At 46.9% G+C, this 20,265-nt stretch overlaps 1 protein-coding gene across 5 annotated transcripts in view; it reads left to right on the top strand.

The window, feature by feature from the left end:
* FGFR2 (fibroblast growth factor receptor 2) overlaps positions 1–20,265 on the top strand; it is a gene marked incomplete at both ends in the record, with an annotated part of 105,464 nt that overhangs the window by 39,536 nt on the left and 45,663 nt on the right. For all 5 annotated transcript variants that reach the window (XM_080695414.1, XM_080695412.1, XM_080695411.1 and 2 more), the window contains one exon: positions 9,122–9,245. In XM_080695414.1, coding sequence (XP_080551540.1) covers positions 9,122–9,245 — 124 coding nt within the window. The remainder of the gene's footprint in view (positions 1–9,121; positions 9,246–20,265) is intronic.

Here is a 20,265-nt window from a genome sequence, read left to right as displayed (position 1 = left end):
AAGAAATTGTGGCCCCTGGGATTGTTTTAACCACCAAGTGCTCACTGAAAAGTTACATAATTGATATATAGCTCCAATTTTATTTAGGTATAATTTTAAGCATAAGAATGGTGGTTAAAATCCTGGTGGTGAACGAATTCAGTCAATTAAACAGCTGCATAAATAAGTACAAAGAGAGCGTACAAGCCTCCAGAGATTCCTAGTCTCAAAATAAATAGGACCAGCATCGTTACGATGGGTGAGAAGCTTTTTTTTTTTAAAATCTGAATTAGTGATTACAGATAATGCTGAAGACGACAGGTTCTTAATTAGGAAATGCCGCTTGATTTTTTTTTAACAGGTGCAGTTCAGTTTTAATTACTTATGATCACGTTCTGCTGAGTGAAGTGTGCCTGAGTTCTAAAAGCAGAATGAGGAGACCTCTGCCCAGTGTCTCTCGCCTCCGGGGACACACGGGGCCGGGGTTTATTTGTTTTATATCTGAGCTGTTTCTACAGGGAAGGAGACATGAAATTCAGGTATTCAGGGACAGTAATCTCAGGTAGAGTGCGGGGTCTGTGGTGACCAGGACCAGTGTCTCGTCCTTCTGGACTCCTCTGGTGGAGAAAGAGGCTATGACACGGGTCAGGGTGGCCTGGGAGGTGAGCTGGTCCAATGCAAATGATTGTGTAAGAGGCTTGCACAACCGGATGTTCGTTCTGGGAATACTGAAAATTCAGAAATTCTGTCATGTCCCAGGCTGCTAGACCGGGCAAGGAAGACCAAGGCGCTCTCGCCTGCCCGGCTAGCACTTAACTAAGGTGGAATCTTTGCTCAGCATGTGTTAAGCAGCGCCAGGTGCTTAGGTCCCAGCATCCTGCATGGTCTCCCAGGTCAGTACCCACCTGTAGGCTGGGCCACCCTCCATGCAGGTCGGTCCTCCAGCTTGGCTGGCTCGGGCCTGCGTCTGGCTCACGGCCCTCACGGGGCCTCTGCAGGCAGTGTGTGGGGAACTTGGTCCCAGTGTGGGCTTTTCCCTCTGATATTTCCTTCATCGCCTACATAAACTTTTAAAGAAATGCGTGTCTGAAGATTTGACCTGCGGGAGCTATATTGTACAAGGTGCAGTGTTCATTCTTCAGTATTTCTTCAAAAGGAGAGATCCAGTCAAAATTCTGGAGGGCCTAATGCCAGTGTCCCACCCATCCATTTTGCTTGCTTGTGTGTGTGTGCGCATGTGCGTGTGAACCTATGGACATTCTACCTCTGAGTTACACACACACCCAGCCCTTTTTATCTTTTATTTTGAAATAGGGTTTAACTAGGTTGCCGAGAGTCTTGTTACACTGCTGAGGCTGTCCTTAAAACTGTGATCCTCCTGCCTCGGCCTCCCAAGAGCTAGGATTACAGATGTGCACCACCGTGCTCGGCTTTGCCACCTTACTTGATGGAGAAGCTGAGTGTCAAGCTTTCCAAAGTAGATTTTTCCAGAAAGCAAGGACCTGCAAGTTTCTGCAAACAAACATTTGCTATTTCTGTGCCTTTTCCCTTTCCTCCATAAATCTGCCCAACCCGCAAGCCCAGGACGGGCATAGGCGGCCCGGTGGCCCCTCCGCGGCCCTGCTACTCCACCATGGCCTCTTGTGGCGTGGTGTGCCCATGTGGCCGCAAAGGGAGATTAGAAAACAAAAACGCAAAAGAAAATCAAAGAGACTCGTGAGTTGGGACAGAAAGCTCATTTTAATAAAAGAGACCAGTAGAGCTCCCGGGTCTTCTGAGGCTCCTTGTGGCGTGTCAGAGACTCCCGCTGAGCCGTCTCCAGTGAGTAAGAGTCAAATGATTATTTTTTCTATGATGTGTGCAGAGGCCAGTTGAATGTTGTTAATGTGTAATTAATACAACAATGAAGCTTTGGCCCAAAGCATGACTCTTTCTCCCTAATTGTGCGTATTCCTGGGCTTTCTGTCAGTCTCCATCAGGGGGCAGTTGTTTGAGCTCTCTGTGCCCCACAGCCCCACCTTAAAACGAGAAGACTGAGTAGCGGGCATGTCTCTTCTCCCTCTAAGAACTATGAGTTAGTGCTGAACTGTGATGCGGAATCAGACATTATTTCATCTTAGATAAGGACACAGATTTTTTTTTCATAAAGATGTTGCTTTCATGGCTAGATATTTCACGGTGTCTTGAACAGTTATTGCAATGAAGATAAACCAAGATAATTAATGGGCCACCACAATCCTCACCTCACTCTTGCTAATGACTTAGCCAGACTATTTCAAAATAGAAAATAAAAGAGGGCTGGGGGCTGTAGTTCAGGGGAAGGAGAAGAGGAAGAGGAGGAAGAAGAGGAGGAGCATCCTATATGGCTTCCTTCAAATGTGGCCCCAGCTTTTATAAAATCACTGTTACTGCTAAATGAGAATCACAGCGGTGGAGGAACTGCTCCCCGAGAGCATGTCAGTACCATTAGCCCAGGGGATGCTGTTGAGAGCAAAGTTGGAGGTGGTGGCGATGCTGTTCTTCCAACTTCCATGACCCCTTTGGTAGTTAGGAGATTTTAATAAAAGATGGTGAAATGGTCCATAAATGAAAGTTACCATTTAAGATCATTTTAAAGTCCAGGAGGCATTAGTTACATTCATAGAGTTTATAATCATTACTATTTCCAGATCTCATCACCCAAATAGAATCTCTCTACTCATTAAACAGTAAACCCACTCACCCTCATTTCTACTTTTTGTCTGTGAATTACCTATTTATTCTAGGTACCTCGTATAAGTGGAATTATAGGATATTTGTCTCTTGGTGCCTGGCTTATTTTACTTAATATATAATGTGTCCAAGAGTCACCCAAGCTGTAGCATGACTCAAAACTTTCATTTTTATGGCTCTATAAGATTATTGGATAGATAGCCTGCATTTCATTTAAGCATTCATCTGTTGATGGACACTCAAGATTTCATATCTTTCTTTGATTATGAATAATGTTACAGTTACATAAGTATATGAGCCCTCCAGTTCCTTTGAGCGTGTACCTAGGAGTGGGATTGCTAGATCATATGGCAGTTCTCTGTTTAGGTTTTCGGGGAAGGTCATGAAACTTTTCAAGAGTTAAGTTTGAAAAGTGGTGGATGTTCTGCTGTCACCTGCACTGTGACGCCTTCCAGCAAAGGCATCTAAGAGAACAGCCTTGCGGTTTGTAACTCACTTCCCACCTCCTCTGGAGAGAGCCAGCGAGTAGAGGGAAGAGATCCCACTGCTGAACCTCGAGAGTCTGATGGCCGGCATCGATCTCCGGCCACCTCTGGGAAAGCAAACTTCTGCGATGCACAGTTTAAGCATTAACAGGTGTTTGCCTTCACATCTGTGCGATAAGCAGATGCAAGTGCCACAACCCTTGACATTTGTGAGATCAGTTTGTGCAGATACATTTGAAAGGGATGGTTTGGAAGTCGCCAGGGGCCTGCCAAAAATGAAATAGGATGGATGTGCGTGCGTGCACGTGAGGCACTAGGGATTAAACCCAGGAACATTCTACCCCTAAGCTACACCACCAGCCCTATATTATTTTATTTCATTTTGCTACTGGAATTTAAACCCAGGGGCCTTCTACCTCTTAGTGACAACCTAGCCCTCTTTATTTATTTTTTTTATTTTGAAGCAGGATCTATTTTGTGTGTGTGTGTGTGTGTGTGTGTGTGTGTGCTACTGGGGGTGGAACCCAGAGGTAGAAAACCTCTGAGAGTTATACTCCCAGACCTATTTTCTATTTTATTTGGAAACAGGGTCTCACTAAGTTGCTGAGAGCCTCACTAAGTAGCTGAGGCTGGCTTCAAACCTCTGCGATCCTCCTGTCTCAGCCTCCTAAGCGCGGCGATTACAAGCGTGCGCCACCACGCCCGGCGAAGCAGGGTCTAAGTTAACTTCTCTGAACTTGGCCCTGTGATCCTCCTGTCTCAGCCTCCCAAGTGCTAGGATTCTAGGGATTTATCGTGCCACCGTGCCCAGTGATTTTATGTATCTCAATAACCGTAGATGATGGGGAGGATTCCTAAGGAGCAGGTCACAGAGATTGCTGTCTTCCAGGGTGGATGAGACCCGGTTCCGATGAAGGGAAGTCATGGGAGTGTTTGCCATCACACGGGCATGACTTTGGGCCTGGCACACAGGACAGCTGTTGGATGTTTATTCTAGTGTTATCAAACCTCTGGGTATTTGGAAATGTTGATATTATTTTGCAATGTGGAAGCCACACATCCAGGTGGCCGGTAGGGTCTTTGACCTTTCACCTAACCATGTTGGTGTTATTCAAACTAAATCTACATTCCCAGTTGCCACCTGAAGGTAACTGGGGATTTACCAGGCACCTTAAGAGATTTGGGTAACAGGAGATTTCTGAAAAAACCTGTCTGGGCCACCTTCTGTCTTCGCCTTGACGCGGGTGTGGAATGTTTGTGGAATCCGCTTTTTGTTCTATAAGCAAGAGAATCCAGGTCCTTGGAGTCAGTCTGCTTTGTTTCAATATTGAAATGTTATTTTAAAGAGACTTTAGTGAACATAGTTTTGAAGCCCCGTGCTGCTGTCTAATTCTGTTACTTGGCAGATGGAAAAGAAAGATGAATTCCAAAAAATTTTGGCCATGGGCAGGAATGAAGGAAGTGTGTGTGTATGTGTCAGTGTGTGTATGTGCGTGCGTGCGTGCGTGTGTGTTGGTTGGCCCAGCATTTCTCTTCTCCCTGGCTTTTGTGTTTGGTTGGCCAGAGAATTGGAGATTCAGGACTTCTACCGTGTAGGATCCAGTCCCAAGTGGATGGTGCAGGAGCTGTTCTGTTTCGCATGTTGTTACATGGGAGAGATTTCTGTTGAAGTCTTAAAAGCGAAAAAAGTAAACAGCATTCATAATCTAACCACTTAATTCTATCAAGTGTATTGCTAACAACTTGGCATATTTTCTTTCTGATTTCAGCCATGTTTATAGAGTCATAGTGTCAGGTCTCTCTCCATGCCTCATGTTTGTATTTCTTTTCAAATTAAATCATGAATATAGTTTCTTATATTCAGCATCCTCTTTTCATTTATCAATTACTATATAATGCTATGTTCCCAAGTCTGAACATTAAAATATCCGTTCTTTGCTGGGTGTGGTGGCACATGCGTATAATCCTAGTACTTGGGAGGCTGAGATGGGAGGACCGCAGGCTTGAGGACTGTCTCAGCAACTAGCGACAGTCTCATCAATCTAGTGAGACCCTGTTTCCAAATAAAAATAAAATGGCTGAGGGTGTAGCTCAGAGGTAGAATGTCCCTGGATTCAGTCCCCAGTGCCACTGAGTATATCGATTCCTTTAGGGACTATGCACTTTTCTGTTGGAATGGACCTCTGTTAGTTCATGTAGTATGAACTATATATTATTAAGGACTCTTCTTGATGGATTCCAAATTTTGTTGCTATGGTGCTAAAAAAATGCACCTTGTGACAGGTTTGTTCATCTACCTTGAAGTAATCATGTAGTTTCTATGGATGAAATTCCTAGAAGGGTAGTTAACTAGGTAAAAAGAAAAAATGCATTGCTAATTTGAATAGCCACCACCAAATTATTTTACGAAATAGTTTTTTTCTAATTTATGTTCCCTTTCTTGACTTGAATCTGTTTCCCCCCAGGCTCACCAAGTACTGACTGACATGGATCTTTCTAATTGTTGTTAATCAGCTGGTGAATAACACTGCCTCGTAATTGTCTCAATTTGCATATCCCTGATTGTTAATGAGGTTAGACAGTTTTTCATGCTTATGGGGTATTTACAGTCTCTGCTCTGTGAAAGCAAAGATGGTGTGTGTTCACTTGGTCTACCTGGCAGGATGATCGTAGCGTTGACAATCCGAGGGGTTTAAAAAGATGCTGAGGGGCATTTCCTCCGTTTTTGTCGGAGGGGTGGCCTCTGTAGGTTTACACTGAAGCGCTGCATAAAAACGTAGCGATTTAGCAAAGCCCCAAACTGTGTGCCTTTGTTTCTGTTTCCACAGAGTTACTCTTGCAACTCTATTAAGCAAGCAGCCACTAATTGGCTGTGGGATATCCCCCACTGAAGTGTCAAAAGTGTCAGAAGTCCCACTGTTGGGACTTTCTAAGGGCAGCCATTTGGAAAATGCCACAGCTCATAAAATTTGGGATTGGAGGTATGTCAAGGAACCAAATACTGGATTTGTGGTACAAAAAAGTAAATATTAACAGCACCGCATGGGGCAATATTGATCTAGTCCCAAGGTTCTGGCCGGGTGGGAACATCCTGCTTGTTAAATGGTACTTATCTTGAGAGAATTCTAGTATTAACTTATTAATGTTTGTAGTGTATCCCCGGGAAGTAAATACTCAGGGAACCTGCTCCCTTGAAGAGGGATCTTGCATGGAATGCCAGGGCCCCATAAGAGACTTGAGCTGACCGTATGCCTTAGGGTTTAAAAAGAAAAAGTAGGCAGCTACCATGCAGAGCCCCGCATGCCAGGCTTTCACGCCTTGGGCTGGGGAGGCGGACGGACATGTCTCCTCCCCGCTCCATTCAGGTTCAGTTCCATTTGGAATACCCTATGGGCCAAATCTAGATCCAGGCACAAGAAAGACATTGACAGTTTGAATGGGGTCCAGAGACAGGCGCTGCTGTGATTAAGGGCTCATGGGCATGACATTTGAGCGGGGGCTCAAAGAACTGAATATTTACAGCAGGGCTAAATGCCGGATTACAAGGCTCGGTGGCGTAGGGGCCTGTGGCTCCATCCCTAGCTCACCTGCCAAGTGCCTGGTTCCTCAAGCAAGGAGAGTCATATCTATACCTCTGAGAGCTTGGGGTGAGGGAGGGTCTCTTTATGGGGCCACCTGCCTCAAGATAAGACGAGAGGTTCTGTCTCCGCTGCGCTCTTGGCCATACATCTCCACGTAGCACTCAGGTGCCGGGGGGTTGGGGTAGAGTTCATAGAACTGGAGTATCTACCATCCACGTTTCCTGCAGAACACCCGTCCACGTGGGGACCCTTCTCTCCTAAGGGAGACCTTACCCCTTGGTTTGGTTCTATGACAAGTTACAGCCAAGGCAAGAGCTCAAAGCTTGCCTTCCCCACGTCGGGAGCAGCCTTTTCCTCGTGTAGATGAGATGCATTGGTTCATTTTACGGCCAGATGCATCCCTGTGACAGGGAGGATCAGTTTCCCACCACCAGCGCCAGGATGCTGGGCTCTGAGATGCCTCCATGGAATTGGGTGAGCAGCAAGGTGACTGCCCGGGGCTCGTTCTTTATTCGCCTCTGCTGGAACAGCTGCATGGGGCCAGGGGATGGCGCGCAACGGTGGTCTCCTACCTGGGCTGTCGTGCCGCGCACTGGCTCGGTTAGCCACAGCGGACGGCTGTTCTGCCCTCCTGATTTTTATAACCGGGGTAGTTACAGGATGATTTTCTCTGTTCTCTGATTTAGTTCCTTAAATCACTTATGTGCCTGCAAAGGCTCTGCCCGTATTATGGGTTTTTATGTGATTAAGGCTGAAAACATTTGTGATGCCCAAGGCATCATTCAGAAGGTCAGTCAACGTTTCTGAAACCACCGTCAAGATTAGTAGGCACTGGCTTTTATTTTTTCTTTCCATTTCTCTGGAGGGCCTTGTTCTAAATCCTCAAGAGTGATTTGGATAGAAATATTAAAGCCTTATCTGAGAAGGGTGGCGCGTGCCTGTAATCCCAGTACTTGGGAGGCTGAGACAGGAGGATCACAGACCTGAGGACAGCCATAATAACTTAGCAAGTCCCTGTTTCAAAATTTAAAAAAAATAATAAACTAGGGTATAGCTCAGAGGTAGAACAATTCTGGGTTCAATCCCTAGTACCACTACCCCAAAGAAAGAACAGAGAGAGAAAAGAAATATTAATGCTTTGAACACTACAGACAGATTTGCATGTTGTCCTATTAAAGAAAACTCAATGCTTGTTTAAAATCGTCAGTCTATTGCAGTGTTTTAAAGCCAGGTAGAACATTAGAATCCCATCTACGTGTTGACAAAACCGTGGGGAGGAGTCGCCGAGGCTCATTTTCCCACACGTTTCTTAACTTTGCAGAGTCCCAAGGAGTTTGTAAACAGGTGGTTGTCTAACTTCTGTGTCGTACAGAGTCACTGCTCCCATATTTAGAATTCTGGGTATATCTTTCAGGGACACATAACATCTATTCAGACACCAGCGGTGAAGGGAAACACAGGCCCGCGTGCCCAGCTGAAACCTCTTGAAGCTTCTAGACAGTGTCTGAGGGCCATGGAGAAAGAAAAATGGGGCCACAGCCTAAAAGCTATAGGAACAATAATAGTGCCTGCCTGATGGCTTCTTAGAAAAATCGAATATGGTAGAAAGGAAGGCTGTGGTACACAGACAGTGCCCACCGGGACCGGCTCTAGATGGTTCTTTGGTGCTACAGGACTGAGGATCCCCGGGATGGGTGGCCCAGGAGCCCACCACCCGGGGCCCTGGATACCGTGTGGGCTGTGTGCGTGTTCGTGGGCCACTCGGGTTTTCCTGGAGGAACCTTCAAATCCACAACAGTGGCAGACCCGCTCTGCACTCCTGGAAGTCTCTGAGTCTCTGAATGTGTCTGTACCCACCTATTGGCGTTCGTGTGGTGATGAGAATTGTTTTCATTTGTTAGCATTCTGAGGCCACTTTGTAAGTTAGGTGATTCTTCTATCTTCCCTTCCTTTCCAACTAATTCCTTTTTTGGGGGGGGGGCAGGGTGCTTCTTGGAATTGAACCTAAGGACTTATACATGCTAAATACATGCTTTGCTATATATCTTCATTCTCAACCAATTTGATTTTATTCTTTGTGTGTATGGTACCGGTTATTGAGCCCAGGGGCATTCCACATCTGAGCGATACCCCCCCACACACAGCCCTTTTAATTGTTTTAAATTTTGAAACAGGATCTTGCTGAGTTGCTAAAGGTCTTGCTAAGTTGCCAAGGCCGGCCTCGAACCTGTGCTCCTCAAGTATTGGGATTATAGCCGTGGGCCACCACGTCTGGCACCAACTTCATTTTGAATTAAGAAAGCACAGTAACTGGTGTTCTGCATTAAGATGATTAAATAACCACCTTTACTCTGGTCTTTTCAGGTCCGAAACCAGCACTGGAGCCTTATTATGGAAAGCGTGGTCCCATCTGACAAAGGGAACTATACCTGCGTGGTGGAGAATGAGTACGGGGCCATCAACCACACGTACCACCTGGACGTTGTCGGTGAGTGTGCGCTCCCTCCAGGGGCAGCCGTACGCTGGCCTGTCCTAGTGTAACTCATTTGAAACCAGAGTTGCTTTTGTTTTCTTTTTCATTCTTTCCATATACAAGCTATCATTTGGGAAGGGTTCTTCTGTCTTTTGACAGTGTTCTGTTCCCCGATGAGCCAGGTTTGTTGGCTTGTACGGGATCTTCTTAGCTCCCCAGCCTCATCTTCTGCGAGGTGGGCATGTGGCGTGCAATGCCTAACCTTCTGGAAGCTGAGATTACTTTGAAAACTATTTGTGTGTGCAGGACAGAGGGCTCCGGTGTGCTGTGGGAGACCTCTGCCTTCACAAGAGAGGCACAGTGACCGTGGGAGGGCGACTGTGTCATGGCCTGAGGAGTAAAGGGAAAGAGCACAGTGACTGAGCTGGGAAGTGCTGTACGTCGAGGTGCCCTTCAGCTCCCATCAGAAACAAGTCATGGTAGTAGTAGGAGTAATAGTAGTAGTAGTCGTCGTACTAGGTATTGAACCCAGGGGCCTTCTACCTCTGAGGTGCACCCTCAGCCCTATTTAATTTTTATATTGAAACTTAGGGCCTCACTAAGTTTCTCAGGGCCTTCTTAATTGCTGAGGCTAGACTCCAACATGAGATCTTCCTGTGTCAGCCTTCCAAGTGCTGGGATTACAGGCATGTGCCATCATGCCCAGCTTACATTAACTCTTGGAAGAGAGAGAGAGTCCACAGATATTTGAATTGCCCAAAGGGTCATTAAACCACTCCCCCTTTATTTTGATATTGGAGATTGAACCCAGGGGTTCTCTACCACCGAGTTACACCCTCCCTCCCCCAGCCCTGCCCCTACCTCAGCCCTTTTTATTTTGAGACAGGGTCTTGCTGAATTGCTTTTGCTGTCCTCAAACTTGTGATCTGCTTGTAGTCAGCCTCCCAAGTGCTGGGATTACAGGCACATGCCGCTGCTCCTGGCTAAAAAACTTTTTAAAAACCGGTTTAACCATAGATTTAGTTAACTGAAGGTTTAGGTTAACTGAAAATTAAGCAGAAAGTCATTCTGATTTTCTGTCAAGTTAAGCGGCATTTAATTCCCAAGATGTCTGGTGTGTTCGAAAGCATGATACGGTCTTTACTTCCATTTGCATGTAGGTATTCAGTGATTCAGTGAAAAGGATATTAATTTGAACATTTAAGTTATTCAGAAGCATTAATGCGAATTGATTATTCATAAAAGATTGACTCTTAAAACCCCCCTTTCTCATAGTGATATTCGTGGTATGTTTTATAGTGAGAATTACTGTGTTCAGATATTTTACAAAACAAACCCAAAGAGAAGTGACACTTAAATGCGAGAGCAAACGGTTATCATCCATGTTTGCATCGACGCGCTGCAAATCCATTGATCAGAGAGCACGTGGCCTGGAGTTTACCTTGGGCTTCGTGTACACTGAATTCGACATGCACTGTTTTTATTTAAGGAAGGTTAGATTTTGGGTTAAAAGTTCTAAATGCCTAATTTCGTAATTAAGTAATTTATTGTGGGAAAAAATAATTGTGCTCCAGCGGTCTTCGGGGATTAGAGCTTTGCCTAGGTCTACAGATTGTTCCTTAAGATGGTTGGGGCTGTTCCAAGAACTGTGGTGTCCTGTTCGAGCCGCCCTGTCCCTGGCTCTTGCCTCCAGCCGGTCTTACATTGAGTTGTTATGTAAAACATTCTGGAACCCCCTCGCCCCACCTCCCCTTTCAGCTTTCTGGCAGCTCAGCCCTGAGAAGGCCTGAAATCTCTCTTAGAGTGTAGGGTTGGGATTTGAATTGGGCTGCTGAATAATGGAATTGTGCTGTCTAATGTTAATCCTCTGGCAATCAGTCTTTTTGAAAAGAGCGTATGATTCAGTGGTGTGATGTAGAGGGAGCGCGGGGTGTACGGGGCAATGCAGAGAGAGGCTTGATTATGTCACGGACTTGAGAGCTTGCCCAGCTCAACACAGGCCAGTAATGACACAATGCTGGTTGGGAATATCCATTAAAGCTCAACTCCAGTAATTTCCCAAGCCTTGAACCTCCTTTATAAATAGAAGCCAAAAGTCAGTGGAGTATAAGACATTTTCAGTAAAGATGGAGGTGTGAAATACTCTCATCTCTGCTCGAAACCCCAGTAATTGCTTTGAGAAGCACTAATAAAATAAGAATTGAGTCAGCTAAAGCGTCTCATGTAGACTTACGGGCCTGGCAGTTACTCTGAACATCTCCGTAAGTGGAAACAAAAAGATCGGGCCTGCGCAACAAATTTCTGGTGGCCCACAGGCCCAAATTTAATATACTGCTACATGCTAACAGGCTCTCGGCCACCTCTCTGTTTCGCAGTAAATCAGAAACCCTTTCCCAGTGAAGAGGAAGTCCTGTGCTCGTTCACATTCTCCCAGGTTCTATTTTTGTTGCTATGATACATAGCTCTGTGGTTCAGATATTTATTAGCCAGCATCAAAATGGGCGAGATCTTTTTATTGAAATTCTTCCTTGGAAAGGCATCCCCATAAGCACGCTAATGTAAAAGCCGTGTAATTTAAGTGACGTTTTTGTGTTCTGGAATTAAACAGCAAGCCATTGTTGTGAGCGCGGGAAATGCTTGCGTTTATGGGAGCCCTTTTTGGGGCCTCGCTTGATCCTCTGATCCTCATTAAAATCGACACCATTACTTTTCAGCCACTGACTGCAAGGGAAAATTAGTGCGAAGCTCCACGTCTCAGTAATTGTGGCAATAGTAAAAACAGGCCGCCCTCAAATAGCTGGCTGCAGGAGGTGCTACAGCTTTGCTGCGGCTCATGAGTGGGTGGTGTGGAAGCTCTGGATCTGGTGGGGGCCCTGCCCCCAGGAAGCTACACGCAGGAGAAGTCATTAGTTTTTTCTACTTCCCTGTGTTTGACAGTAAAGAAGTTCAGACTGACGTGTGTTAGAAAGCGCCAGGTATTGGGACAAGAGTAGGAAGGGTCCATCAGAGGACATACCTGGGTACCAGGTGACTTGGAACAGTTCCTTAGCTCTTCTGAGATTCCTTCAGTTTTCTGGTCAGTAAATTTGGAACGATGATCCCATACCTCATTTCTCTGATGGTTGTATTAGTTTCCAGGAGCTGCTATAACAAGTGACCCGAGGCTGATTGGCTTGACACAGCAGGTGTGAATTTGCTTATCAATTCTGGAGCCTGTGAGTATAGAGTCAGGGTGTTGATTGGTTTCATGCCTCTGTCACTGCTTCCCGTGGCTCTCAGCAATCCCTTGCATTCCTTGGCTGAGACTATCACTCCAGCCTCTGCCTCCACCTTCCCATAAGCCTTCTCTGTGTATCTCAAATCTGTCTTTCTGAGGACACCTGCCATTGGATTCAGAGCCCACCCTAAATCTGGGATGGTCTAATTTCTATATCCTTAACTTTCTGTTTGTAAAGACCTTCTTTCTCAATAAGGTCACATCCATAGGTTTCAGGGGGGTAAGGTATGGACATTTCTTCCTGGGGTTTAAGCTACAACAGTTTAAGCTACAACGCTGGTTTGCAGGACATTGGGTGGGATAACAGGTGACTGCGCTACATTGGCACGTAGGTGGCCAGCCACCAATACTGGTTTCCTCCTTTCAAAGCTGGGTTTTCTTGAGGGTTAGAAGGGATCTTTAGGAGGATTTATTTGCCTCAGTGAGAAGTCTTATTCAACAAACCAAATGCCATTTTGGGACCAACAGAGCTGGCCAGCAGCTGACATTCTCTTTTTCTAGTTCTACCTTTGATGAAAGCTGTCATCAGGGACGTCCCAGGTCTGCTTTGGTTGTTGGACTTGCAGAACAAGATCATAGAGTTCAGGTGCTTGCAGTTTATTGAGTTGACCTCTTGACCCCCTCCTCCACTCCTCACCCCATTTCACAGAGAGGCGATCCAGTGCAGAGGGTAAGGGGTTCCTGCAAGCACTTAGAAGGCACCGGAGCAGGTTGGGTGTGGTGATACATGCCTGTAATCCTAGTACTTGGGAGGCTGAGACAGAAGGATTGCAGGGTTGAGGGCAATCTCAGAAATTTAGGAGGCCCTCACAACTTAGCAAGATTCTATTTCAAAAAATTTAAAAAGTAGGGCTGGGGGTATACCTCAAAGGTAGAATGGCCCTGGATTCAGTCCCCATTAAAAAAAAAAAAAAAAAAAAAAAAAAAAAGCCATCAGAGTCAGGTCTTAGTTGGGTGTTCCAGACTCCTAGGCCAGTCTCCTGTACCCACACGCCGACTCCTTTGCATCATGGTCACTGTGGCGTAGGCCAACAGGAACCTGAGAGGGAGCTGCTGCTACCACACCCAGCATTCAACTCTTTGCTGAAAAAAAAGAAAGAAAGAAAAAGAAAAAGAAAAAAAAGGAAAAAGAACGTGAGAGAAAGAGGTGAAAGGATTCCAAAGCCTGGCTGCTCTTCCTCACGAAGCCCCTTTGGCTTGGAATTAGGACCCTTTTCCTCCTGCGGGGCCTTCCAGTCCTGCATTCCCCAAGACCCCACCAGATGACTGCGAGTTGGCACCTGGTTTTGGTGTTTTGGGGGACCAGAGCACAGTGGAGGTGGAATCGGTGCCTTTGGCTCTGCAGAGGCCAGCCATGTCTTCACCTCCCTGGACAGAGTAAGACTTTAACTTTCCAGAGACTCACACCCCTGCCGAGAGCGGAGGCTGTGAGCAGCAGCCCTGCGTGGCGATGGCTGGCATCCCCCGGGGCTGCACCTCACTCTGGCTGGGTGGGGATCACTCTGGTTTCAGTGCCGGCCCCAACTTGCCCGGTGGCAGAGCAGAATGGCACCGTCGACTCTCTCTCCGTACCCTGTAGCCCAGCCTCAGACGTGATGGGACACAGCCCCAAAGCATGCAGGAATCCATCCTGGCCGACGCTCCCTCAGGTGTGCTCAGGAGCACTGGTCTGATAAGCTGAGCGGTGGAGTTGACACCTGGCTTCGAGCTTTTGGCAGCAGGTCCCCAGTGGGAGAAGGAGAAGTTGCACAAATTGTTGACGGCCCCGGGCATCCTCTGTCCCAGGAAGACAAAGGTGCCGGTGTGATGACCACACCACCATGCAGAGGCAAAGGGGCAGAAGACTGGGAGGCCTGGAACCACTTTGGGAGAGTGAATTTGGGACCCGCTTTGTGAATTTGAAACTGAGTAGTATAAGTCAGTGACGAAAGGGTGGCTTAATTAATTAAGTAACCGGAGATGTTATTACCGAAGCCGTCCATGATAGGATGGTCCCTGCCCACTTCCTCTGAGGAAGGCCACATCTCAGCCCTATTTACATCATGCCGTGACCTCTGGGAAGGATTTTTTTCTTCTTCCATGTGATGAGGACCAGCCCGGTGGAAGCATCAAAGCTACCCAGTACTGTGACCTGAATTTTTTTGTGTGTGGTGGCACTGGGGATGCAACCCAGGGGCATTCTACCTCCGAGCTACACCCCCAGCCCGATTTTTTATTCTTTATTTTGAAACAGCATCTCACTGAGTTGCAAAGAGCCTCACTATGATCTGAAATTTTCAATGCGTGGAGCACCTGACCTTCATGCTAAACTGTGCTGTGTGTGTTTGTTTTGTGCTCTGCCAGGTCTCAGCCCTCTGGAGCCCCATGGGCATCTGACCAGGAGCCTCCCCCTCTCCCTGCCCCAGCCAGGCCTCAGTTGATTGTTCTGTATTTGTGATCGTGCCACCAACAGACTATTTGCGCTCTCTTGCTAGGTTAAGACTTGGCATTTTCTGCACGCCAGCGCTGGAGCTGTGAAACCTAGCCAGAGGGTGGCAGAAAGCCCCTCCTCTGAAATCCGATAGCGGGCTGCCTTGTGCTAGGCGAGCGAATGGCCAGAGGGCCCACGGAGTCATGGCACCAGAGCCAGGACTGGGGAGCAGGTACCAGCTGCTGCTGCTTCTGTGGCTCCACGGCCATCTCTGCCCTCTCTCCAAACCATGGTTGCCACAGTCAGCACACCGGGCTCTCCTTGGCAAGTGGCGCCTTTGACGGTTCGGATGGAAATCCCACTTCTGTCCTTCTCTGGTTTTATGACTGTACACAGTCATGGCACCTCACCTCTGAGACTCGGTTCCCCCAGCTGTACAGTGGCGGGCGATTAACACTTTTCCATATAGCACCATGGAAGGATGGGGGTATTAAGGACATTGCTATAAATAACAGCACTGGGAGACTGTTTCTCGTGTTAGTCAGTCCTAAACCCCTTCTCCATACTGCCAGTCTCTAGGTCACAGCACACTGCTGACCCTGATTGAAGGAGTCTTTGCCCCTCATCCAGGACAGAGAGGCCAAAACTCTGTGGTCAGCAGTTCAGTGACTGTTTGATCGCAACAGAGCAGCTCCTGTCGTTTCCGGTTTCACAGCAGGGATGCTGCAGCAAAGGCCGGTGGTCAGAAGGCACCTACTGGCAGAGAAGCACTTTCCCAGCAAGCAGGGGCCCTTTCCAAGAAGCTCCCGAGCGGGCGGTGGTGGGTGGGTGCTGCGTGGATGGGGTGTGTCAGCCCTGGGCCATATCAGCATTTTTGATGTGCTCTTTGCAGGCATCGGGTGCCCTTTGGCCCCCAGTTGAGGAAAGGAAGCTTTATTGATTGCTTCGATTCTGGCAGGAGGCCCGGCTGAGGTGGCTGGAGCGAGGGCTAATAATTGGTCTCATCTTTGGCATTGAGGGTATGGTGTGGGCAAAGAGGATGTAGAAGTGTACAGTCAGGTTAATGTCTTACAGTTTTATGGAAGTGGAGGGTCTCTCTGCCATCTCTGGAGATGCAGATGAGGATGGGGCAGAGAGCTGCTGTCTCAGAGCGCAGTATGAGCATGTACACTGCCCATGGCAGCCCCGTGTGCAGTAGTGTGTAGAACCTAGCAAGGCTTCTGTGTGCCCAATTGAAGTCCACACTGAGCACCCCTAAACTGACAATCCCGAATCCACAGTCCAAAACTTTCTGAAAGTCATAGAATTCACTCATTTGAATCAAGATGAAAGATTTTCATATTGGTAGTCTTTTAAAAGTTTCAGAATATTTCGAATTTTAAATTTTTTAGATTAGGGATACTCAACTTGGTAAGGCCTGTGCAAATATTTTGACATCCGAGAAAGTCCAAAATCCGAAACATTTCTGGTTCCAAGCATTGCAGATAAGGTGTACTCAATGGAAAACCAGTTTTAAGAAAGTTTTTTTTTTTATTCTACAGTTCTTAATGTATTTCAGTTTCTGACACAGGAAGTCTGCAGTTCTTCTCTAAGCACACTATTCATACAGCTTAGGCAGCTGCTGCCTTTATAAACTGAAAGGCCCCCATTGGAAAGTTCTAGGCCAACTTGCATCAGGATGTGAATGTCTGCTGGTGTGCTCTTCCCTTCTTACGAAATATACCCACTGGACTGGTGTGGTCTCATGGATTCTCTTCCTTAGGTCGCCCACAGGCACGTTCTCCTTTTTCCTGTTTGGTTTATGTTTGCATTCATGGAGAAAGGAGGGTGTGACAAGAACGTGCCCCCAACTTAGAGAGAAGGCTTGGTTTGGAAGACTGGCCCCGCTAGGGGGTTCCCTAGCGGTCAAGTGCAGGATGGGCTTGGGGAGTGATGGCTGAGGACGTGGATGTTGCTGTGAGGAGCTCGGTCTCTTTCTTCTTCTGGGAAGAGAGAGAAGAAGCAGGGAGAATGTCATTCTCTTGGTTTGGAGGGAGGAAGTCGACCAGAACCTTCTAGCTGGGGTTATCATCTGCCTTTATTGTAATGAGGGATCCTCTCTATGGAGTACACAATGACTGTACTGAGCCTACAGGTCACAGTCCCTGGAATGAGTCACTGGGATGAGACACAGACCTTGGACTTTTCGAGTTCTTATTTCACAAGACAGAAGACTCACATTGTCACGGGGAGGTGGTCAGTGGACATGGAGATTCCTAAATGTTGATGGATTCCAACTATTTCTCTTAAACCAGGCCTACAGGAAATTTGTCCATCTCAATACAGATCAGACTGTGCCCCAGCCATGTTCCCTAGCATAACACGGAGATGGTGGTCTTTGGAAAGACAGGCACTGGCTTTTACTCTGGAAGGATCAGGGTCTCTTGAAAGCTAGGCTTCATTTGGAAAAGGAAGTTCTTATTTTACTTGTCTGGTATATATTCTGGACTGTGAATGAGTGGTGAAAGACGTGGTCCTTTCAAGTTCATATTTTGGTCAAAAGAAATAAAACCTGTATGTGAGATCATCACTGAGTGTTCATGAGAGGCAGGGCTGGGGACTGACTGAGGCATCCCACCTGACTTGAACAGAGGGGCAGAGCTTGGATCTGAGCCTTTTGTGATCCAGGGGACAATTTTAAAGCCTCGCTTCAGGTGATGCCGTACTAAGGAGTCTCTAGAACCACAGTTATTTTCCATGTCCGAGTTTTGACTCCAAGAAAAGAAACAGGGTTTATTGTTCAACCTCTAGTGTGGTTCATGCCAAAGGAAGGCATTTCTTGTTTATTCAGATGGGCTGAAAGCTTTTCCTTCTGCTTGATCCACCCCAGGGAGCAAAACAAGGCATCCAAGAGATTAGCAGAGATGTTTCTGAACTTCCTCCAGAAGAAAGGCTCATTAGATGGTGAAAGTTGACGAAAGTGACCAACATTTGTACCCTGGACATCCCCGTGTGGATCAGCCTCGTTCTTAGAGGCCGGGATGTTAGTCCATCATGACTCTAAGAGAACACACTTAATTACATTCAGGTTGTGTGCATCGTTTGTTTTCCAGATACAAAAAGTGTTACAGCGTTAGGCTTTGGCCACACCTATTTGTTGGGTACTTTTTGTGAATATTTTTATGGGGCAGATAGTAAAAGGTGGGCTAATTGGGTTCTTTCTAATAGATATTTGCAAAACATTTTAAACCCCAAGATTTTCATTTTGACTTGACTGGGTTTTCTCTGACAGTTTCGGGGGTTTTGTTTTGTTTTATTTTGTTTGTTTTTGTTCTTTTTTTGCTTCTTTGCAAATCATTTGGGGGAATCTACTCTAATTTGGAGTTCAGCCTTTCTAACAAGAGGGTCCATTTAATTCCGGAACAATTAAAAAAACACAACTTTCCCAGCATGCTCTTCCCATGAAAGGAACCCAGCTATGCAGACACCAGCTGATAATCCCGCATTCCTGGAAGATGTTGCTCCCAGTAAGCAAGTGTTGGGGCTCTGTGATGTCCCGCCCAGCAGGGTCGCTCTCAGCTGTGTTTACCCCAGCTCCTCGAGAGGGAGCCTGCAGAGGCCTGACGTCTGAGCTTACATCAGTGTCCTCCCCAAGTATGTGTGAGTTTACTAAATTGTGTTACTCCAATTTAGTAAAGTGGACATAATAAATACACGTAGGTATCTACTAACGTAGGTTTCTGGTGACCCTAGAACTTTATCTTATTCACGCCTTCCAGTGGTCACCTTTGCCGCATCTCCCTTTTTGAAATTGTGGCAAGGGACGCAAGACATAAAATTTCCCATTTTAACAATTTCTGAATTTACGATTCAGTGACAGCCAGTGCATTCGGATTATTATACAACCATCGCTCCCCAGAACTTCCTCATTATCCCAAAGCCATTTCTCCTTTCGACAAAAGGAGAAGCTTTTTCAAACCTAAATTTGATACAACTTTGTGGTCACCAAAGAGTTGTCAGTTCTAGCTCAACTTTTTGAAGGCGTAGGGTATTTGGACATTTGGGGTATAAATGACACAGGTTCTTCCTCCAAAAAGATCCAGATCAACACCCTGCAGGTAGAAGCCATTCATTCCATGGCCAGATCATGCAGTCTGTGACATTAACCAGGGAAGGCCCTTCGACTCCGCCTGCTGGGGTCTCCCAGGCAGAGCCCCAGCCCCAGCCCCTGCCAGCACTTCCCTGTGCCTCTCCACACGGTTCAGTAGGTTGAGCAAGCACAATGGAATTAGTGGTGTTTTTGCTTCTAGCGTTTCACTCGGTGCAGCCTCCAAAGTCACTTTGTGACTTTAGCGCTGGAGGGTAGACACTTCATCTTTCCCCAAACAAGCTTATCCCGCCAACTGCTGTCTCTGCAAAAAAGGTGTGTGCGTGCGTGCATGCATGCATGCGTGTGTGTGTGTGTGTGTGTGTGTGTGTGCATGCGTGCGTGTGCATGCGTGTGTGTGTGTTTGAGAGGCCCCTGGATCCCCAGCTCCATTCTTGACCACTTCCCAGAGGCAGGCATCCCGGCAGAAGGCATGGGCAGTTGAGTGACCAGACAGCAAAGGGGAGAGAGGAAAATTGGAAGACGGAAGGGCAGCAGACCAGTTTCCCGGAAAATGTGATTTATCTCTCTCTCTCTTTTTTTAAAAAATGTCATTCAGGGTACCCAGCATCTCAGGCGTCTCGTCTGTGCAGAAGACGAGGAGCTGAAGCGCTGGCCATGGGCAGTACCGCTCCTTCCCAAAGTGTCCTCCTCCCCCGCCCCAGCGTCACCTTCTTCTGCTGATCATTTTTAAATCCCAGGGGAAAACAAAACACAACTCAGAGCCCAGCTGGATTTAGCCTGTCTGGCTCGGGCGCGCTGGGCAGTCTTGACGAGGCGGTGGACTCATTCCACTAATTGTAATGAGCACGAGGCTTCAGCATGTTCCTGGGCTCCTTGGACTTCAGAGGGTTCTGATTGGCCCCGTCCTCCTAATAACTGTGCCCTACCTAACTGGTTTAGTGCATTTTTATGCAACAAAAGCAACCACTGCCTATTCTTTAGGGGTGGGGGAAGCTAGGCTTGGCTTCAGAAAAAAATACTCAGTTGTTTTCACTCCTAAGTAGCAGAATGTTCTCTCCCTATTCAGCCCCCTGCAGTTGCTGAGAAACTGCCATTTTGGAGGAAGGGTAATTAATTTTGATTTTAATTTAAAGACAGAGCAGGCGAGGTTTTCCATGTTCCTTCAGTGAATGGGCGCTGGGGAGCAGAAGACTGGCCGCTTCCGGATGGATCAGCACTGGGAACGCTGGGTGATTCAAGTCTCCTGGTGTTTTGCTGC

The sequence above is a fragment of the Muscardinus avellanarius genome (assembly GCF_963383645.1).
Source record: "Muscardinus avellanarius genome assembly, chromosome: 4".
Lineage (NCBI taxonomy): Eukaryota > Metazoa > Chordata > Mammalia > Rodentia > Gliridae > Muscardinus > Muscardinus avellanarius.
The sequence above is the reverse complement of the archived record's forward strand: the minus strand, read 5'-3'. Positions and strand labels throughout refer to the sequence as shown.